Consider the following 23,344-nt stretch of genomic DNA (forward strand, 5'->3'; position numbering starts at 1 on the left):
AATCGGAAAGACTTCATAAAAATGTCTAGATGGCGCTATTGAGCCATTTATTACAAATTGCACAACAAATCTCTAAATAAAATATTCATGTTCCAGACAGGTCTGGTGTGTGTGCAAAGTTTTGTGAGTTTTCACCCATATTTAGACTCTCAAAAAAGCATTTTTCTTCACAAACAATGCATGGCTACAGCAAAGGCGTGTGACAAAATAAAAAAATTCAATAACTTTTCATCTTAAATATCTTAAGATGAAACACGCCAAAGAATGAAGACGATCTGATATGTTCTGTTGAAAATATGACCCCTATAAAAGGCCCCAAAAAATGGCTACAAATACCAAAGTAAATCAAAATGGCAGACTTCCTTTTTGATTCAGCATATGGCTTTAGAAACCTTTTTGTAAGTCTTAGGCTGATAGGTATCCCAATTTTTACAAATCTAGCTGAATCATAAAACACAAAACATTTGCAAAAGCTTCATAAAAATGTCTAGAGGGCGCTATTGAACCATTTATTGCAAATTGAATAAGAAATCTCTAAAATATTCATGCTGATGACAAGCCTGATGTGTGTGTAAAGTTACATGAGTTTTTGCACATGTTTAGACCCAAAAAAAAAGCAGCATTTTACTTGGCAAACAATGCATCGCCATGACAACGGCATGCGACAAAATAAATAACTTTCGATAACTTTGCATCTTAAACATCTTAAGATGAAGCACACCAAGTTTAAAGACAGTCGGATAAATTTTGTAGGAGTTCGTTAAAATATGACCCCTAAAAAAGGCCACAAAAAATGGCTACAAATCCCAACGTAAATCAAAATGGTGGACTTCCTGATTGGTTTAGCATATGGCTCCAAGAGACTTTTTTGTACATCCTGAGCTCTTATGTTTGCCTGCAAATTATCATAGCTTTAGGTGAAACGTACAACCGGGAATGCTTTGTCTGTTTAATCAAAACGCAAAATATGGTGTGCAATTCCAATGCATTGCTATGGCAACAGCGTGTGACAAAATAAAAAACTTTCGATTACTTTGCATCTTAAACATCTTAAGATGAAACATACCAAGTTTGAAGACAGTCGGATAAATTTTGTAGGAGGGGTTCGTTAAAATATGACCCCTGAAAAAGGCCACAAAAAATGGCAACAAATCCCATCATAAATCAAAATGGCGGACTTCCTGTTTGGTTTAGCACATGGTTCCAAGAGACTTTTTTTGTACATCGTGGGCTCTTATGTATGCCTGCAAATTATCATAGCGCTAGGTGAAACGTACAACCGGGAATGCTTCGTTAAAGAGGAGTTTTTTTAGCTCAAAATGTGATGCCCGGCCCCTGGGGGACTTCCTGTTGGGTTTAGCACAGGGCACCAAGAGACTTTTTTGTACATCTTGGGCTGTTACATATGTCTACAAATTTTCGTAGCTCTAGCTGCTTCGTACAAATGGGAATGCTTCTTTAAGGATATTTTTTTTCCTTTGCAAACAGTGCATGCCATGACAACAGCGTGCGACGAAATACAAAGCTTTCAATAACTTTTCATCTTCAACATCTTAAGATGAATCACACCAAGTTTGAAGATGATCGGATAAACACTGTAGGAGGAGTTCGTTAAAATAAGGCCCCAATGAAATGGCCAAAAAAATGGCAACACGTTCCAAAAAAAAATCAAAATGGTGGACTTCCTGTTAGGTTTAGCATATGGTTCAAAAAGAGTTTTTTGTAGGTCATAGTCGGTTACATATGTGTACCAATTTTCGTAGCTCTAGATTAAACGTACAACCGGCAATGCCTCGTGAAGTAAGAATTTTTAAACTCTAAATTTGATGCGCCGCCGCCGTCATATAGTATATCAAAAACTTTTCATTTTTCACAATGATGTTGTCCCAGGTGTTGAGATGGTACATCCCAAGTTTGAAGTCAATCGGGTTAACCGTGTAGGAGAAGCGGGCAAAAGTATGACCCCTGTAAATGTGCAAAAATTGGCAAAAATTGGACATTTAAATACTCATACCTCACTTTCTGTCTATTTTAGGGTACACACTTCAAAGAGGTTTTTGTTCATTGGGATGTGCTACAGGTGCCACACAATTTTCATAGCCGTCGGACAATCGTAGCGGGACAGGGATCCGTTTAACCTATGTAGGGGGCGCTAAGGAGGCATTTTTCTGTTATCATGTATGGCGACTTTAAAATATCAAATTTTTCGCCAGGCCTGATGTGCGTGTAAAGTTTGGTGAGTTTTCGGTCACGTTTAGTGTCTCAAAAATGTGATTGTTTGCGGAGAATAATAATAACTAGAGCTGCGAGCAGCTATAAAGGGCCCTCGCAGCCCGGGCCACGTTGGGGTCCTTGCACGTTGTGGTACTTGCATGTTGGGGTACTGGCACATTGGGGTACTGGCATATTGGAAGCAAAATTTCTTTGAAAATGGCATAATAAACGTTTACATGTAGAATATTTTTTTGCCAGTGTGTGTGTCAAGCTCAACGGGTTTTGGTGATTGTTAAGACCTGCAAAAATCAGCGTCCTTTTTTATTTTTAGGCAATGAGTTGCCCTGATTGGTATTTTTTTGTAAAAGTGTATATACACATCATCGCTCGTTGTATGCACAATGTTACTTTTATTGTCCAAAGGGGCAATCAAAAATGAATAAAACAAAATGGAAACGTACATACGTTTGGATCGGTGTCAAGCCAGTGAACAATTTGAGTGGTGGAAACTAAAAGAATATTCATAAATGACTTAGTTATCACACTTAGAATGAGTGTACATTTTTTGTACAAAATACCGTATGTGGGGTATTTTTATTTTTTTTTATATAAGCCTCAAGGGCTAGGTGGCGCTGTATTTATAACTGAATGTTGTCATAGAGATACCTTCAGGCCTTGATTATAAGCATACATGTCAAGTGTGGGATTTTTTTTGGAGCATGTACCGTGGAGTTATTAAGCATATCCTTCATTCACGATATTGCTTTTAATGTCCATAGAGGCTATCAAAAATAAATAAAAATATATATATGTTTGGATAAGTCTGATGCCAGTGAACATTTTGAGTGGTGGAAACTAAAAGAATATTCATAAATGACTTAGTTATCACACTTAGAATGAGTGTACATTTTTTGTACAAAATACCGTATGTGGGGTATTTTTTTTTTATTCCTCAAGGGCTAGGTGGCGCTGCATATATAACTGAATGTTGTCATAGAGATAGCTTCAGGCCTTGACGATAAACATACATGTCAAGTTTGGGATTTTTTGGAGCATGTACCGGGGAGTTATTAAGCATATCCTTTTTCAGTGCGAAACACAAATTTTGATGCCCCGCCTTCATCATATAGTATTTCGAAAGGTCAAGATTTTTCCCCCTGTCGTTGGCTCAGGACTTGACATGGTCCAGGTCAAGTCTTAACTCAGTCAGATGAAACGTGTAGGAGAAGTGGGCAAAATTCTGCCCCCTGTGAATGTGCAAAAATTGTCAAAAATGGGACATTCAAAAATTCGTAGCTCACTTCCTGTTCATTTTAGCATATGGGTCCCAGAGACCTTTTTGTAGGTCTTGGGCTCCCTCATACACCTAAAAATATTCGTCGTTCTTGCTTAAACGTACAACCGGGGCTGCTTCGTTAAAAACTTCTAGGGGGCGCTATTGAGTCATTTTTGTAAAAATAGCACAATCAACAATAAAATATTGCTAATTTTACCAGGCCAGATGTGTGTGCCAAGTTTCATGTGTTTCTGTGCCAGTTTAGGCTCTCAAAATTGGCGTTGTTTTCTTGGCAAACAGCGCTTAGCCACGCCCACAGCGATTCGTGAAAACTCACAAACTTTGTGTTGTGACATCATGAAGGCCGAAACCCTCATCTGAGCAAATATGAGGTAGGTCCAGTTAACGTGTTTGGAGAAAAACGTAGAAGAAAATTCGTAAGAAAAAAAATTGCCACTAGGTGGCGCTATCAGTTAGATGAAATGTAAGTCAGTAGATGTCTTTAGGGCTGGACTCTCATCAAATGTGTGAAATTTTGAGAAGATAGGATCATCTCGGTCAAGTTAATGCAGCTTTTATTTTCACGAAAAATCTTCAGACTTTGCGTCACCGTAGCGGCCACGCCCTTTGGCGAAAAGTTACAATATTTGGTGTGGGGCATGATCAACATCTTAAGGCTTTTCTGACCAATTTTCAAATGGATCCCTTCAACAAGCTCAGCACAGTAGCTAAAAACGTAAAGTATGACATTTATTGTAACCACTAGGTGGCGCTATATGTATAACTGAATTTTATCATATAGATGTTTTCAGGCCGTGACTATTACGTTGCCTGAGAAGTTTGAGATTTTTTGGAGCTTGAACATGGGAGTTATTAAGCATTTGCTCTTTCTGGACAAATGAAATTTTAAAGGCAATATTTGATGCCCCGCCCCCGTCATATAGTATTTCAAAAAGGCAAGATGTTTTGCCCAGTTGTTCTCTCAGGTCTTGACATGATAAATGCCAAGTTTGAAGTCAATTGGATGAAAAATGTTTGCAAAGGGGGAAAAAGCATGACCACAGTGAATGTGCCAAAATAGGCCAAAATTGGACATAAAAAAATTCATAGTTCACTTCCTGTACATTTTAGCTACATGGTCCAAATAGACTTTTTTGTGCGTCTCGGGGTGCTACACGTGCCTGCCAATTTTTGTTGCTCTTGCTCAAACGTGCCGGGCTTGGTTTTTATTTTTCTACGCTAGGGGGCGCTATCGAGTCGCATTGTTATGACGACTTAATAATATCAAATTTTTCGCCGGGCCTGAGGAGTGTGCAAAGTTCGGTGAGTTTTCGTGAATGTTTAGGTACCCAAAATCGCGATCGTTTGCGGAGAATAAAGAAGAAGAAGAAGAATAATAATAATAATAATAATAATAATAATAATAATAATAATAATAATAATTTTTACAAAAACAATAGGGACCTCGCAGCGGTCGCTGCTCGGGCCCTAATAAGAACTAGAGCTGCGAGCAGCTATAAAGGGCCCTCGCAACCCGGGCCACGTTGGGGTACTTGCACGTCGGGGTACTGGCACGTTGGGGTACTGTCAAATAGGACAAGGACCAACTAAAATGTTTTTGACAAGCCTTGTGTGTGCAAAGTTTAATCAAAACGCAAAATATGGTGCGCAATTCCCAAAATAAATTCAAAATGGCGGACTTCCTTTTAGGTTTAGCATACGGCTACAGAATACTTTTTGTAGGTCTTAAGCTAATAGGTATGCCTCCCAGTTTTCACAAATCTAGGTCAAGTCATCTTTAGTTGTGTATCGCTTGAATCATACAATTGGAAATGTTGTCATAACAACGAGACTCTATAGCGCCCCCTAGCATAAAAAAATAAAAACCAATCCCGGCACGTTTGACCTAGAGCTACGAAAATTGGCAGGCAATTGTAGCACCCCGGGACGCACAAAAAGTCAATTGGGACCATGTAGCAAAAATGTACAGGAAGTGAGCTATGAATTTTTGAATGTCCAATTTTGGCCCATTTTTGCACATTCACTGTGGTCATCCTTTTCCCCCCTTTGCAAACAGTTTTAATCCGATTGACTTCAAACTTGGCATGTATCATCTCAAGACCTGAGACAACAACTGGGCAAAATATCTTGACTTTTCGGAATACTATATGACGGGGGCGGGGCATCAAATATTGCCTTTAAAATTTCATTTGTCCAGAAAGACAAAATGCTTAATAACTCCCATGTTCAAGCTCCAAAAAATCTCAAACTTCTCATGCAACTTAATAGTCACAGCCTGAAAACATCTATTCAATGAAATTCAGTTATACATATAGCGCCACCTAGTGGTGACAATAAATGTCATACTTTACGTTTTTAGCTACTGTGTTGAGCTCGTCGAAGGGATCCAGTTGAAAATTGGTCAGAAAAGCCTTAAGATGTTGATCATGCCCCACACCGAATATTGTAACTTTTCGGCAAAGGGTGTGGCAGTTACAGTGCCGCAAAGTCTGAAGATTTTTCGTGACAATAAAAGTTGCTTTAACTTGACCCAGATGATCCTATCTTCTCAAAATTTTACACATTTGATGAGAGTCCAGCCCTTAACACATCTATGAACTTATATTTCATCTAACTGATCGCGCCACCTAGTGGCAATTTTTTTTCTTACGAATTTTCTTCTACGTTTTTCTCCAAACACGTTAACTGGACCTACCTCATATTTGCTCAGATGAGGGTTTCGGGCCTAATGATGTCACAACATGAAGTTTGTGAGTTTTTGCGAATCGCTGTGGGCGTGGCTAAGCGCTGTTCGCCAAGAAAACAACGCTGGTTTAAGGGCCTAAACTAGCACAGAAACACATGAAACTTGGCACACACATCTGGCCTGGCAAAATGAGCAATATTTTATCGTGTATTGTGCTATTTTTACAAGAATGACTCAATAGCGCCCCCTAGAATTTTTTAACGAAGCAGCCCTGGTTGTACGTTTAAGCAAGATCTTTGGAAAGTTTTAGGTGTATGAGGGAGCCCAAGACCTACAAAAAAGTCTCTTGGACCTATATGCTAAAATGAACAGGAAGTGAGCGACGAATTTTTGAATGTCCCGTTTTTTACGATTTTAGCACATTTACAGGGGGCATACTTTTGCCCACTTCTCCTACACGTTTCATCCGACTGACTTCAGACTTGACCTGGACCATGTCAAGACCTGAGCCAACGACAGGGGGGAACATCTTGACTTTTCGAAATACTATATGATGAGGGCGGGGCATCAAAATTTGTGTTTCGCAATGAAAAAGGATATGGTTAATAACTCCCCTGTACATGCTCCAAAAAATCCCAAACTTGACATGTATGTTTATAGTCAAGGCCTGAAGCTATCTCTATGACAACATTCAGTTATATATGCAGCGCCACCTAGCCCTTGAGGGAGAAAGAAAAAAATACCCCACTTACGGTATTTTTACAAAAATTGTAAACTCATTCTCAGTGTGATAACTAAGTCATTTATGAATATTCTTTTACTTTCCACTACGCAAAATGTTCACTGGCATCAGACCTATCCAAACATACATATTTTTTATTTAGTTTTATTTATTTTTGATAGCCTCTATGGACGTTAAAAGCAGTATCGTGAATGATGGATATGCTTAATAACTCCCCGGTACATGCTTCAAAAAATCCCAAACTTGACATGTATATTTATAGTCAAGGCCTGAAGGTATCCCTGTGATAAAATTCAGTTATAAATACAGCGCCACCTAGTCCTTGAGGCATAAAAAAACCCAACCCCACTTAAGGTATTTTGTACAAAATTTGTGAACTCATTGTAAGTGTTATAACTAAGTCATTTATGAATATTCTTTTACTTTCCACTACTCAAGATGTTCACTGGTATCAGACCGATCCAAACATATGTACTTTTTTATTTTGTTTTATTTATTTATGATAGCCTCTATGGACAATAAAAGCAACATCGTGCAATGAGTATGAGTGATGATGGGAATATATACTTTTGCAAAAAAAAAAACAATCAGGTCAACTCATTCATTAAAAATAAAAAAGGACGCTGATTTTTGCAGATCTTAACAATCACCAAAACCCATTGAGCTTGACACACACATCACACCTGGCAAAAAAAATCCACATGTAAAGGTTTATCATTTCATGTTCACAGAAATTTTGCTCCTAATGTGCCAGTACCCCAATGTGCGAGTACCCCAACGTGCAAGTACCCCAACGTGCAAGAACCCCAATGTGGCCCGGGCTGCGAGGGCCCTTTATAGCTGCTCGCAGCTCTAGTTCTTCTTTTTCTTCTTCTTCTTCTTCTTCTTTATTCTCCGCAAACGATCGCATTTTTGAGGACCGAAACATTTACGAAAACTCACCGTAATTTGCACACTCTTCGGGCCCGGTGAAAAATGTGATATTCTGATGTTGTCATAACAACGAGACTCTATAGTGCCCCCTAGCATAAAAAAATAAAAACCAATCCCGGCTCGTTTGACCAAGAGCTACGAAAATTGGTAGGCACTTGTAGCATCCCGGGACGCACAAAAAGTCAATTGGGACCATGTAGTAAAAATGTACAGGAAGTGAGTTAAGAATTTTTGGATGTCCAATTTTGGACCATTTTTGCACATTCACTGTGATCATACTTTCCCCCCCTTTGCAAACAGTTTTAATCCAATTGACTTCAAACTTGGCATGTATCATATGAAGACCTGGGACAACAACTGGACAAAATATCTTGACTTTTCGGAATACTATATGACGGGGGCGGGGCAGCAAAAATTGCCTTTAAAATTTCAGTTGTCCAGAAAGACAAAATGCTTAATAACTCCCATGTACAAGCTCCAAAAAATCTCAAACTTCTCATGCAACTTAATAGTCACGGCCTGAAAACATCTATTTCATAAAATTCAGTTACACATATAGCGCCACCTAGTGGTGACAATAAATGTCATACGTTTTTAGCTACTGTGCCGAGCTCATTGAAGGGATCCAGTTGAAAATTGGTCAGAAAAACCTTAACATGTTGATCATGGCCCACACCGAATATTGTAACTTTTCGCCAAAGGGCGTGGCCGTTACGGTACCGCAAAGTCTGGTAATTTTTCGTGGCAATAAAAGCTGCTTTAACTTGACCCAGATGATCCTATCTTCTCAAAATTTCACACATTTGATGAGAGTCCAGCCCTTAAGACATCTACGAACTTATATTTCATCTTACTGATAGCGCCACCAAGTGGCAATTTTTTTCTTATGAATTTTCTTCAACATTTTTCTCCAAACACGTTAACTGGACCCTACCTCACATTTGCTCAGATGAGGGTTTCGACCTTCATGATGTGACAACACGAAGTTTGTGAGTTTTCGCAAATTGCTGTGGGCGTGGCTAAGCGCTGTTTGCCAAGAAAACGTCAATTTTAAGGGCCTAAACTAGCACAGAAACACACATCTGGCCTTGCAAAATGAGCAATATTTTATCGTGTATTGTGATATTATTACAAAAATGACTCAATAACGTCAAAAACGTCTCGCAATGAAAAACGATATGCTTAATAACTCTCTGGTACATCCTCCAAAAAATACCCAAACTTGACATGTATGTTTATAGTCAAGGCCTGAAGGTATCTCTATGACAACATTCAGTTATATATGCAGCGCCACCTAGCCCTTGAGGGATGAAAAGAAAATACCCCACTTACGATGTTTTTACAAAAATTGTAAACTCATTGTAAGTGTGATAACTAAGTCATTTATGAATATTCTTTTAGTTTCTACCACTCAAATTGTTCACTGGCATCAGACCGATCCAAACGTATGTACTTTTTTCATTTTGTTTTATTTATTTTTGATTGCCCCTTTGGACAATAAAAGCAACATTGTGCAATGAGTACAACAAGCGATGATGTGTATATAAACTTTTACAAAAAATACCAATCAGGGCAACTCATTGCCTAAAAATAAAAAAAGGACGCTGATTTTTGCAGGTCTTAACAATCACCAAAACCCGTTGAGCTTGACACACACTGGCAAACAAATATTCCACATGTAAAGGTTTATTTTGCCATTTTCAAAGAAATTCTGCTTCCAATATGCCAGTACCCCAACGTGCAAGTACCCCAACGTGCAAGTACCTCAATGTGGCCCGGGCTGCGAGGGCCCTTTATAGCTGCTCGCAGCTATAGTTTGTCCTGTTTTCCTTGCGGAGATGTAGAAAGCTGACAGCAGAGAGTTTTTTTTTTTTTTTTTTTTTTAAAGCTGACAGCGGATAGTTGGCACGCACGAACCATCGTGATAAACGGGCCTCTCGCGAGAGGAAGCTCCGCTTTGTAAACCGGAAGGCCAACAGCTTCCGCACATGCGCAATAAGAAATAAAGTTGTGTTAGTCTGAGAGGGCAACCAGTCCAGGGTGTACCACGCCTACTGCCCATAGCCAGCTGAGATAGGCTCCCGCACCCCCCGCAACCATTGTGAGGAACAAGTGGTCAAAAAAATGGATGGGTGGATGGATAGTCCGAGTGGTTGTTTCTGTACGTGCGCTTTTGAATGGCAAAAAGGCTGACAGTCTTGCTGCTTGGCCTGACAACGCGCTGCGCATAATTAGCTTACTTGGCTAGCAGTCAGTGGCTTTTCGTCCGGGAGATAGAGGGCTGGCAAATGCCAGATTTCATTCCTGAGGAGTCTCCGGCGTTCTCGGCCGTGCTCCGCGGTCCTCCGGCCCGCTCCAGGAATGCTCCAGCGAAAATATCATTTCAAGTGGTCGTCCTACCGGAGTAATCATGACGAAAACTGGGAAGAATTTCATCCCTCACTTTCGAGAAAGGACGTAAGAGAAACATTAGTGGCTCGCTGGCTGTCCAAATAGGTCAGTAAACTTTATTGTTGGTTGAAACCTCTTGCGGCTTTTCTGCGATGTTATTTTTTCCCATCTCCCGGGTTGCGGGTAATGGGCACAAGCCAGTTCCGAATACTGTAAATTCCAATGAATTGGCAAATTGTGATTTTGTCATTTCATGCGCCACGGATCTGGTTACATTACAGTGTGTGCATATCAACCTGCGTCAGTCCTGAATATTTCCTCTTTAATTTTATACCTACACAGCGGTATAAAATAATAATTAATATTGAAATTAATAATAAAAATACCCCCAAAATTTTCTGCTTGTTCCTTAACCGGCGCTCGGATATGTGACACTTCAGCATGTCCACTCGGAAAAGTCATGTTATGTTTCGGTTTTGGTTGGTTGAGGTTTTGTTTAGTTTTGGGTGTTTATGTTGTCTGTTGTCCAGTTTTGTCTCCCCTAGTCTCGGCAGTGTTAACCTTTTCCACCTGCGTGTGTCTTCCCTTCCCGGTGTATGTTGCTAATTGGTTCCCCCTGCCTGCTGTGTTTCCCAGCTGTGTGGTGTTAGTGGCTCGCTATAGTGTGTATTTAGGGAGTGGGTTTTGTTACACGCGTTGTGGGAGCATTGTCCTTTTGTTAGTGTAGTGTTTTGTCTACTCTGGTTGCTGCTTGTTCCATGTCTTCAGCTATAGTCAAGTTTTCATAGTTTGGTCTGGTTTCCCCACTTCTGCTCCAAGTTTATCACGTCTGCTCAAAGTCCTTCACGTCTGCTCCAAGTCCTTCACGTCTGCTCCAAGTCCTTCACGTCTGCACCAACTCCTTCACGTCTGCACCAACTCCTTCACGTCTGCTCCAACCCCTTCACATCTGCTCCAACCCCTTCACGTCTGCTCCAACTCCTTCACGTCTGCTCCAACTCCTTCACGTCTGCTCCAACTCCTTCACATCTGCTCCAACTCCTCCACGCCAAGTCTTCCAACTCATTCACGCCAAGTCTTCCAAGTCATCCACGCCAAGTCTTCCAAGTCATCCACGCCAAGTCTTCCAAGTCATCCACACCACGCCTTCCAAGTCATCCACGCCACGCCTTCCAAGTCATCCACGCCACGCCTTCCAAGTCATCCACTCCACGCCACGCCTTCCAAGTCATCCACGCCAAGTCATCCATGCCACGCTCTGTCTGCCCACCTTCATCATGCCAAGTCTGCTCGTGTAGCGCTTGGCAGCGGCTTAATTGTGTAACTGTGTCTAATAGTCAGCAGTTATTTTGCCGCGACCGGCAAATCTCCTGCTAGCGTGCTAGCGTTATTTAGCGTGTACAGCAGTACCCCAAATCACGCCAACGTTCACCGTGACAAAATAACCCTCGATGGTGAATTGCCAGTCGCGAAAGAAGAGCTTATTCCTTCCCCTCGGCGTGGAAAAAAAAAAAAAACACGCCGTGATAAAATAACACTCGGTGATCAGTTGCGGGTTGTGGCAAAAAGAACAAACAAACAAACAAACAACCCCCACCATCGCCTGTGTTTTAACACTCATTTCATACCACAATGAAAGGAAGGGCCTGTCGAAGGTGACCAACACCATGTGTGTGTGTGCGTGCGCACCTCAAGACTATTATTGTAGACTGAAATATAAGGAACAATGGGTATTTATATCCAGATTATACGCTCAATTCAACACATGTTCTACATTTGCTGCCTCAAAACTAAATAATAATAATAATAATAATAATAAAAAGTAAATTAGTCGTTAAAAATATATGAGAAGTAAAGTCGATTTGAAAAAAAGTCGTTACACTCAATACAACCAGTTGCTTCTCTTCCAAATTGGCTATCATTTCACTTTCTTGTACTTAATACTTACTGGTATATGTATCTCATGAAGATAGTGCTTCAACTTCCAAATTTATATTTGGTATTTTGAGTTGTTGTTGTTGTTGTTGTTTCTATTGGGCGGGGGGAACTTTATTGAGATGTGGTTAAACAATGACTACATTTGGGGGTTTCACTCTACATTACTGCAATTCATGAAATATATGGTATGTTCTACTCTCAGGTCTGATTCATGAAGGAGATGAGCTAAAAGAAGTCAATGGTTTCTCACTGGATCGCAGGAAGCCTAAAGAAATTCTTCCTCTGCTGGTTAGTCTTGCTGCTTTTCAGTGCATTAAAGTATTAATGTGCTGGTTTTACTTCCAATGGATAAAGATTTTGTTTTGTCAATTTGTTTGCACCAGTGTCTCCCAAACCCATAATGGGTCACCGGTTACTTGGCCCACTTTTACTGAGTCTCTAATAAAGGCTACTCGTGCTATTTTAATTAATGCTAGCCTATTTTATTACATAGTATAGCAGGCATACATTTTCCTGGCAAAAGGAAAGTTCATGTTAGTTATATTTGTTGTAACCTCTCGTGTCCTTGTCCAAAATTAAGTTATTAAGATTTTAAGTTAAAGTAAATTATTTGTTGATCTCGTTTTTGTTTTTTTCCTGGAAATTATACATGAACACAACAAAAATACTTTAAGGATTTAGATCATCCATCCATCCATCCATCCATCCATCCATCCATCCATCCATTTTCTTAAATGTGCATGATGTTACAAAGTGTTGTTACTACTGGCATAATATGTGCAGTAAATAATTTACAGTGTTGTCAGTTGTTTTATCAGGTGAATTCTACACACAATTTATGTCCTCGCACTAAACTTATCTAAATATGGAGCCCCTAAGGTAACATGGTAGAAAAAAAAAAAACTTTGCGTTCCCTCGCAAAAAACTTTGCGTTCCCTTGCAAAGATTGGGAGGGAACGCAATCTTTGCGAGAGAGTGCAAAGTTGTTTTGCGAGGGAATGCAAAGTTGCTTTTTTCGCCTACCATGTCACCTTAGGTGCTCCGTAAACACTTCCGGGTCATCTTCCATGTGACCAAAAGCGACGTGTAAACAAAGTAGTGGGAAAATACATGCTCCATCCTAGTCGCTTTGGGAAAGCTTTCCCACTGCTTTGTTTCATGTTGACAAACGTTCCATCCTCGTCACTTTTGTTCACATGGCAGATGACCCGGAAGTGTTTACGGCGCACCTAAGGTGACATGGTAGGCAAAAAAAACAACTTTGCGTTCCCTTGCAATCTTTGCGATAGAACGCAAAGTTTTTTTGCGAGGGAATGTAATCTTTGCGTTCCCTCGCAATCTTTGTGAGGTAACGTAAAGATGTTTTGCGAGGGAACGCAAAGTTGTTGTTGTTGTTTTTTTTCTACCATGTCACCTTAGGGGCTCCGTAATACGTAACTAATAAATAAATAAATAAATAAATAAAATCTGCCCTTCGCTTCGACCAACTTGTTACTGTGTATTTCTCCCATATTGGAAGTAGGAGTATACAGTGCCTTTACTTCAGGACGATGTGTGACCAAAGAAAAATCCACATTTGGTCTGACAGATGGTGTTTATGACAAAGCTGTATTGTAGTTGTGTAATGAAACAAAATGTCTCATTGAGTTTTTATCATTTTTAGACAACACAAGACAGACCAATGAAGTATTTCCTGTTTTGGCTACACAAACAATATGTGTCAGTAAGATTAATTTATGTTAGGTTTGGTCTTTTTTTTTTTTTTTTTTTTTTAATAGATTCAACAAAAATATGAAACAATTAGAACTTGATGTTACACAGCCAAGAAATGATTAGCTCAGTGTAAACAAAAATGTTTTTAATAGATCTGAAAGTGAAAAGACTATGCCAAGAAATTGTCTTTTCCTCCTCATTTGCATGAAATATGCCTGACGTTGCATGTTGATTATTGAGCTTGGACAATGCAGATGTGTGGTCGGCGGGCAAAGAAAAAGAATGAAATGCATGGATAATATTTTAGGCAAGCAACATGAGAAACTCTGAGTTGCCTACAAGTTAGATACAAATTATTCATTGCAGTGCTGAAGTTATCGCCCAAATCAAGTCAAAAATATGCTTTAAATGCTTTAAAAAACAAAAGTAATTTGCATTTAATTAATTAATAATTGCTGAATTGCACTCAGTTGATACGATGCGGTTATGTTTTGAGCAATACACGCATGCATGCAATTGCGTATTTAATCAATGTTTGCAAATGACATTCAGATAATAAAATGCATTAATGTCAAAATATTACGGTATTTTGTATTTTATATTACGCAAGTAATTTAGCTGATTAATCGTGATTAATCAAAATTAAAAAGTGTGATTAATCAGATTTAAAAATTTTAATCGTTTGACAGCACTAGTTATTGTTGACTCAACAGTTTTAAGAGATGTGTAGGAACCATCAAAAACACAACATATATTTTAATCTCTACAGTAGCCTTTTATTAACTATGCCAAGGCACATTGATGCTGGCCAAACACTTTACAAAGCCTCTTGAAATATTTTTTCTTTATCCCCCTCCCCATCTGTGGGTACTATTGCGCTCTTTTTGTTGACATTTTTGACAGATCTAGGTCCGCCTATTTTTTTCCCCTGTGCCTCGCGCTATTTCTCATTAGTAAGTTGACATGGCCCAGCTGCACCTTCATGCCCTGCGAATAAACACAGAAGGACTATCAATCAACTCGTGTAACAAAATAAGAAAGCAAACGTGCATATTTCACAACTTTGAATGTGTTCCTGTAACTGGTCAATGGTGTGCAGGCACGCTCTCGGGGTGACGTTACATTCACGATTGTTCCTGCCTCCTCCAAGCAAGAAGTGTTATCCAATAAGAAGGTACAATAGATGACCTATTCCCTTGTGGTATTTCTTTTACATCAGCCCTGTATTGTGGTTTTATGTGCACAACTGGCCATCTGGTTACAGTAAAAGGAGATTATGAAAAGTGTCATGTCGTGTTTAAGTGCTGCCACATCATGACAGCCTTCTCAGTGACTTCAACAAAAGACCACCATGCATTTATGCATATGGCTTATACAATTTATGGAACTGTTAAAGAAATAAATCAATTGCAATGGACTAAGACAAATGATTATCAATGATGATGGTAATTTCTCAAAGTCACGCTAAGCTATGTGAAAAGCATCAGATGATGAAGTTGTAGTAAGTTTCCAAGTAAGGAAACTGATATGTCTGAATATATATATATATATATATATATATATATATATATATATATATATATATATATGTCAGTGTCATTGTTTTAAAAACCATTTCATTTTCCTAGCTGTTTGTAAGGGCTCTCTTTGACTACAACCCTTGTGAGGATCCCGCTGTCCCATGTAAGGATGCAGCAATTTCTTTTAAAAGAGGCGACATCCTCCAGATTGTCACCACGGAGGATGACACCTGGTGGCAAGCCTGCCATGTCGGGGGTAGTAACACGCGAGCAGGTCTTATCCCCTCACAGCAGCTCCAGGAGAGGTGATGCTTTTCACCTTATTAGTCGTTCACAAAACCATTTTGTTTTAATAACCATCTATTGCAATTAACAATCTACAGGAGAGTTGCACTACGGCGACCCCAAACCTTGTTCCAGCAACAGCAAGTCAAGGCAGCAGGTGATCACTGAAAAAAAATAATAATAATCCACACCATCACTGGTAAAACGAGCAAAATGCTTCGAAATTCCAGCTAATAAACTAAATAGTAAAGCTTGACTTGTGGTGGAAAGTTCAGGTAAAAAAAACACCTGCTCTGTTGTACTCACTGGTGTGTTTTCTTCCACATGCGCTGCAGATGAGGACAAAGGTACTTTCAGTTTCCTTTACATGTATAATCATTTACCTTCACAAACAAATGAAAATCTAAAATACAGAGGAACCTCAACAGTCAAAACAATCCATTATGTGATGCAGGTTAACCTACTTAGAAGGCATCTGAAAGTCAATTTTCCTGGGCTAGTGTGGGTAAAAGTGGTTGTTTGTATCATTGTGTGCTGTGAGAGGGAACGCAGCCGACTCGTAGCCAGTGGAAGCGGCTCCCCCCATTCCCTTTAAATTCAGCACAGAAAGAGACGCCGTGTCTACAATACATGGCATGAACCTGTAGATGCAGGAGATCAGCATGTGCAAAGTACATTTAAAAGGAACGTTTTATATATATATATATATATATATATATATATATATATATATATATATATATATATATATATATATGGCAGGTTAATTGGGCGCTCCGAATTGTCCCTAGGTGTGTGAGTGTGGATGGTTGTTCGTCTCTGTGTGCCCTGCGATTGGTTGGCAACCAGTCCAGGGTGTCCCCCGCCTACTGCCCAGAGCCAGCTGAGATAGGCGCCAGCAGCCCCCGCGACCCTTGTGAGGAATAAGCGGTCAAGAAGATGGATGGATGGATATATATATATATATATATGTATGTATGTCGCAATTAAAAACTTACTGTGCCTTCATCAATCACCAATTGTTTGAATGTTTGCACAAATTCGTTGGCCGTTAGTTCATACATTTACGAAAAACTATCGGAACACCTCATGGGCTGCGGGATGAATGATGAGGACGCTGTATAGACACCGATCTAGTATAAGCTCATACCTATGGTAGAGGTTCCTCTTAGCCAATGGGATGCCAGAAACATGCACAAACACCGATCTAGTATACGCTCATAGATACCTATGGTAGAGGTTCCTCTTAGCCAATGGGATGCCAGAACAATGCACAAACACCGATCTAGTATTTACGCTCATAGGTACCTATGGTAGGAAATAGCCATAGCCGAAAGTATGTTGCGTTCGGTAATGTATTTTTACCTTTCGTATCTAGAAATTTCTTTCGTAACAAGAGGCAATATTTTCCCGTTGAGGAGTTTCGTAACTCGAAAATTTCGTATGAAGAGACGTTCGTAAGTAGAGGTTCCACTGTATATATATATATATATATATATATATATATATATATATATATATATATATATATATATATATATATATATATATATATATATATATATTTTAAGGATGTAAATCTCTCCAATCAAGACGATCTCGATACGCATCTCTATACATGGGGTGCGATCCGATACAAGGACGATTCGATTTTAAAATGAAACGATTCGGTTCGATTCAGTAGGATTATGATTCGATGTTGGATTCAGTAAGATTACTATTCGATTCGGTTCGATTCGGTCTAGCGGTGCAATGATTATTTGAAAACTCAACAATTAGTTAACTGTCAAATTAATTTACAATTATTTTGTTACTCCATTAAAGTTTTGAATATCTTGTTTAATTTAAAATGATCAAAATCTTGTAACTTTCACATTTCACATGCATCTGCCTAATAAAATACTCCACTCGTAAGTTGTAACTGCTAATTAATATCTTTTTCAAAGTGCCACCTTACTACATGTAAACTAATTAACTTATAACAATTACAATTAGATAGATAGATGGATGGATAGATGGATAGATAGATAGATAGATAGATAGATAGATAGATAGATAGATAGATAGATAGATAGATAGATAGAGAACTGTCTCAGAAAATTTGAATATTGTGATAAAGTTCTTTATTTTCTGTAATGCAATTAAATAAGAAAAAATGTCATACATTCTGGATTCATTACAAATCAACTGAAATATTGCAAGTCTTTTATTGTTTTAATGTTGCTGATTATGACATTTTTTGGACTTGGTCTGAGGAAATATTCTAATATTTTGAGATAGGAAATTTGAGTTTTCTTAAATTGTAAGCCATAATCAGCAATATTAAAATAATAAAAGGCTTGCAATATTTCAGTTGATTTGTAATGAATCCAGAATGTATTGCATTTTTGCTTATTTAGTTGCATTACAGAAAATAAAGGACTTTATTACAGTATTCTAATTTTCTGAGACAGTCCTATAGATAGATAGATAGATAGATAGATAGATAGATAGATAGATAGATAGATAGATAGATCCACACAAGCATCAAATCTGCATTCAGAGCTTCTCCCACACTTATTTTATACTTATTAAGACAAACAAGAAAATACCCGGAGCGTACCGCCGTCGAAGCGGCTTTCCCGCAGTGTAGAGGCGACTTCCTGGGAGCGGCTTTCCTGCAGCTTCCCCCGGTGGCGGCGGCATCGCGAATGTCTGTCGAATATCGAATATCCAACCTAAAACTAACTTTGCTGCAGTCTTCAGCATGAGGCCATGTTATTTTTGATGTCCGTGCTGTACCAGCATGCGAATCCACCTCTGACCGTGCTCTTTTCTTTTTTAAGCTTTGAGCCAAGACAGCATGATAGCATTTTCATTTCATTCTTTTAACTTAAGAGTTATTGTCATGTACACACTGGGGGTGTGGAAAATAATCGATATCAATGGATGCATCGAATGTGCACATGCACGGTGCAAGTGCATCGGCTCATTCACTGGGTATCGATGTAATTGACGTGTGAAATCTAGATCCATCTTGATGCGTTGACGGGTATCGGTGAAATCCGATGCATGTGCCGTTTTATTCATTGTAAACCTTCATTCCATTTTCTGCTCCCCAAAATCCCAGGGCGCATTGAAAGCACCATACGGAAGCCGTGAGGCACACACAATACACTAGGAAGTGGGGAGGGGCCAAGATGGCGGCGTGAGCGGTTGTGTTTTTGGGAGCTGCGTACCTCGTTCCGATTTGAGTTGGTGGAGCACTGATATTTTGCTTCTTTTTGCCTCAAAGGTTTTCAACGTGATTTCCTTTCATTGCAGTGCTGTGGAAGCAGTGAACTGTATTCGTCGTTTTTTGTTTTTTCTCTTTTTCTTCACTTTTGAGCGCTGTCACGTGTCAAGACACGTTAAAACGAGCTAAGCTAACGACGTGATCAGCTACTTTGACAACATGGAGCCGATGTCTACACCTGAAAATGCGCTTGTGGATAATGCGCACGACTATTGTCTGCGGAACCAGCCTATTCTTTCTGTTATGGACGCTGACTTTCCTCCCTTGCCGATCTCACCATCAAAGCCGCCGGCTTCGAAAAAAAGTAAGCAGCCTCGTACGGCAGAAGGAGACAATGTGAACATGGTACAACAAATATCGACATTATTTAACACCAGAATCGATGCTTTGGAGACAAACATCACGTCGAGGATTGAGGACCTGAAGAAGACAGTTGACTACGCTTGTGCTGAAATACGAGATCTCAAAGTTAAAGTGAAATGCGTCGATGTGCGAGTTGGTTTGGCTGAGACAAAAGTGTCCGCGGTGGAGCAGTGGATGGCTGAACTTGAAGATTACTCGCGGTGTTGGAATTTACGACTCTATGGAGTACCTGAGAAGAAGAACCAAAATGTCCGTGAGGAGGTGATTCTGATCTGCCAGGCTGTTCTACCCGGAGAAAAGGAGAAAATTCGTGATGTCATCGGCACAGTGCATCGTCTAGGCCAGCTGAAAAATGATGAATCCAGACCTCGAGGAATTATTCTTCAGTTCACATCAAGAATTCACCGAGATGCTGTTTGGAAGGCGGCAAAAAAAATCTACTTTTCTCCAGGACAACAAGATGCGGTTTGCTGAAGATTTGTCATCATTTACGAGGGAGAGAAGAAAGCAACTTTGGCCACTGGTGGCGAAGGCACGCGAGCAAGGGAAGACGGCGTATTTCGTTGGAGGGAGAGCCTTTGCCAATGGTACTGAACTGCTTCTTACTGCTTAGGTTTCCCCCCGCCGACTTCTGATATTGATTAACTGATACTGAGATCAGGGACTCGTCGGAGGCCCCTTCAGGGGTGTCACTGAATAAATTTTGTACTCATCTAAGGAATGCCATAAAAAGCAAAAGGATCCCTTATATAAATTTAAAAAAAAAAAAGAGAGAGAGAAAGGGGTAAGATTGCCACATTGTGTTTTTTTGTTTTTTGGTTTTTTTTCCTAGTAGAAATGCTTCTTTTTGTTGGATGCAAGGCCACTTTTGGAAGGACATACTTTTGTTATTTGTCTTTTTGCCACTTGGATTAGTTATATTTTTATAGAGTAAAGGTTTCTTTTATTTAAGTGTATATGATTGCTTTTGTTAGTAGGGCATTTTGTTTTTTAGTTAGACTAAAATAACTGATGAAGAATCCGTTGACAGAAGTTAAAGTCTATTTCTATTGTTGTTTTCCACTGACTTATTTATTAGTGATGTTTAAATGGTGCGGTCCCAAACAACAGGGTTATTGTTCTAGCACTCTAAATCTTAACTTGTTTTTGTTTGTCTGTTGTTGTTGTTAATACGTCTTTGTCTATTGTTACTCTCAATGCCAGGGGGTTAAGAAATATTGTAAAGCGTGAAGCGATTTTTTTGTTTGTTAAACAGCATAGATTTGATTTTTGTTTTTTTCAAGAGACACACTCGACTACTGATGACATGCGGTTGTGGAAAGCTCAGTGGGGTAACGACTTATGGTTTGCTCATGGTTCTGAATATTCTGCTGGGGTTGCTACAATGAAACACCTGTTTTTGGGTAGCATTTTACACACCATGTGTGATAAAACAGGCCATTTCTTACTACAGGTAATATCAATCAGCACTGGAAATATTGTAATAGTGGTTAATGTGTATGGCTATAACTCAAATTCTGGAAATAATGACCTTGAGGAATTGGAAAATTATATTAAGAACTTGCTTGACAAATTTCCAAATTTTGGCATAGTGATGTGTGGAGATTTCAATATGATATTGGACCATGATTTGGACTGTTGGCCTCCACGTGACCAATCTGCTGTTAATAATAGGTAGAAGATATTCATGCAAATATTAAACTTGGTTGATATATGGAGGAATAATAAACCAAATCTGAAGGAGTTCACTTGGAGTAATAGAAATGCCACCAGGTTGTCACGTATTGACTTTTGGCTTATTTCTCAAAATATGAACGTAAACCCAATCTCAGATTATATCATTACAACTCCTTTAACTGATCATAATGCAGTCTCAATCTCTATTCCATTGTACTCGAACAACTCTAAAATATGTAGAAATGCCTACTGGAAGCTTAATAGTTCTCTGTTACAGCATGATGCAGTTAAGGATAATATTTTAAGACTAATTAAAAAATTTTGGAACCAAGCTAAAGCAGAAAACTCTTTTTGTAGCAGCTGGGAACTATTTAAATTTGAGGCTTGTCAATACTTCAGGAAATATGGTGGTATCATAGCGAAAGCTCGTAGATCGGAGGAAGAGAATATAGTCTCTGAAAGAGTTGCTTTATCATTGAAGAACCTTGTTAATGTGACAGACGAAGATAGACTAATGTTGACTTCATTACAGGCTAAATTAAATGAATTGTATCTTAACAAAGCTAAAGGTGCATTTGTGAGGTCTAGGAAAAAATGGATCGAGGAAGGTGAACAAAATTCAGCTTATTTTTTTCGTTTAGAAAGGCACCATGGGAAAACTAATTTGGTACAGGAACTTAATATTGATGGCATAATAACTGATGACCCAAAAATCATAGCCAAGTATTGTTCTGCCTTTTACAGCAATTTATATAGTTCTAAGTATGTGAACAATCTACAACTTCCTTTTTAAATTCTCTTGACAATGTTACACAGATAGCTCAAAATGACAGAGACTTCTGTGATGAGAATATAAAGTTGGATGAAGTCCTTTATGCTATTGAACACCTCAAAATTAATAAATCACCTGGAATTGATGGCCTAACAGGAGAATTCTACAAAGCTTTTGCAAACAATTTAGCTTCTTTTCTACTTTAAGTTTTAGAGAGTGTTATGAAAGGTTCTCTTCCTACTTCAATGTCACAAGGTCTAATTACTTTAATACTAAAACCAAAAAAAGATCTTAATTTCATTGATAACTGGAGGCCCATATTTTTGTTGAATAATGACTATAAAATATTTGCGTCTATAATAGCTAAAAGAACTAAAGGTGTACTAGATTCAATAATTGATGAAGTACAGTCTGGTTTCATGAGTAAAATACATATTTCTAATAATATCAGACTTGTACTTGATCTAATTGATTATTCATATCTTTGCTCTGATCATAGTTATCTTTTATTTTTGGATTTTTACAAGGCATTTGATACGGTGGAGCATACATTTATTTTTCGATGTATGGAAAAAATTGGTTTTGGTGAGTCTTTTTGTAGAGCTATAAAAACTATGTATGCTAATGGTAATAGTTCCATCAGATTAAGTAATGGTACTTCCCCGAGATTAGCTCTAAATCGTGGAATAAGGCAGGGCTGTCCAGCCTCTCCTTATTTGTTTATTTTGTGTACTCAGCTCCTCGCCTGTCACATAAAACAAAGTGCTATTCAAGGTATATCTATTGCAGGAAGAGAAATTTTAATTAGTCAGCTTGCTGATGATACTAGCGTATTCCTGAAGAATTCAAGCCAAGTCTCTGCTGCTATTGAAACTGTGCAACTTTTTTCTGCAGCTTCTGGACTTTATCTCAGTTTAAACAAGTGTGAACTGCTTCCTAATCATGAGTGTAACAAGACTTCTATATATAACATACAAGTTAAAGAAAAAGTGACCTATCTGTGCATTACTATAATGAAAAATGATGTTATGAGGTGTACTGAAAATTTTACACCAATTATTCATAAAGCAAAAGCAAAATTTAACCAATGGTTAGGTAGAGATCTATCTTTAAAAGGTCGCACGTTGTTGGCGAAGGCGGAAGGATTGTCACGTCTTACTTATGCAGCAATCTCTTTATTTGTTAATAAGACTACTTGTAATACTATTGATAAGATGCTTTTTGATTTCTTATGGAGGAATAAGACTCATTATGTGAAAAGGTCTGTTGTAATGAATACATATGAGACTGGTGGTTTGAACTTTCTTGATTTTACTATCCTAAATAATACGTTTAAGATTAATTGGGTGAAACTGTTTTTGAGCAATCCCACATCTATTTGGAATTTCATTGTTTCATGTTTTTTCTCAAGTCGGAGGTCTTGAATTTTTACTTTTATGTGACTACAAGATTGAAAAAATCCCCTTGTCTTTGTCCAATTTCCACAAACAAATGCTGTTGGCTTGGTCTTTGATTTACAAGCACAATTTTTCTCCCCAT

The 23,344-nt window shown here is 38.7% G+C and overlaps 1 protein-coding gene across 1 annotated transcript in view; it reads left to right on the top strand.

Annotated features, from left to right (window-relative positions):
* Window positions 1–23,344, top strand: part of LOC144005948 (MAGUK p55 subfamily member 7-like) — a 256,397-nt gene that overhangs the window by 156,593 nt on the left and 76,460 nt on the right. The window contains exons 7-11 of the mRNA XM_077504465.1: window positions 12,404–12,489; window positions 15,014–15,088; window positions 15,543–15,739; window positions 15,818–15,876; window positions 16,055–16,075. Coding sequence (XP_077360591.1) covers window positions 12,404–12,489; window positions 15,014–15,088; window positions 15,543–15,739; window positions 15,818–15,876; window positions 16,055–16,075 — 438 coding nt within the window. The remainder of the gene's footprint in view (window positions 1–12,403; window positions 12,490–15,013; window positions 15,089–15,542; window positions 15,740–15,817; window positions 15,877–16,054; window positions 16,076–23,344) is intronic.

Source organism: Festucalex cinctus, chromosome 1 (genome assembly GCF_051991245.1).
Source record: "Festucalex cinctus isolate MCC-2025b chromosome 1, RoL_Fcin_1.0, whole genome shotgun sequence".
Classification (NCBI taxonomy): Eukaryota; Metazoa; Chordata; class Actinopteri; order Syngnathiformes; family Syngnathidae; genus Festucalex; species Festucalex cinctus.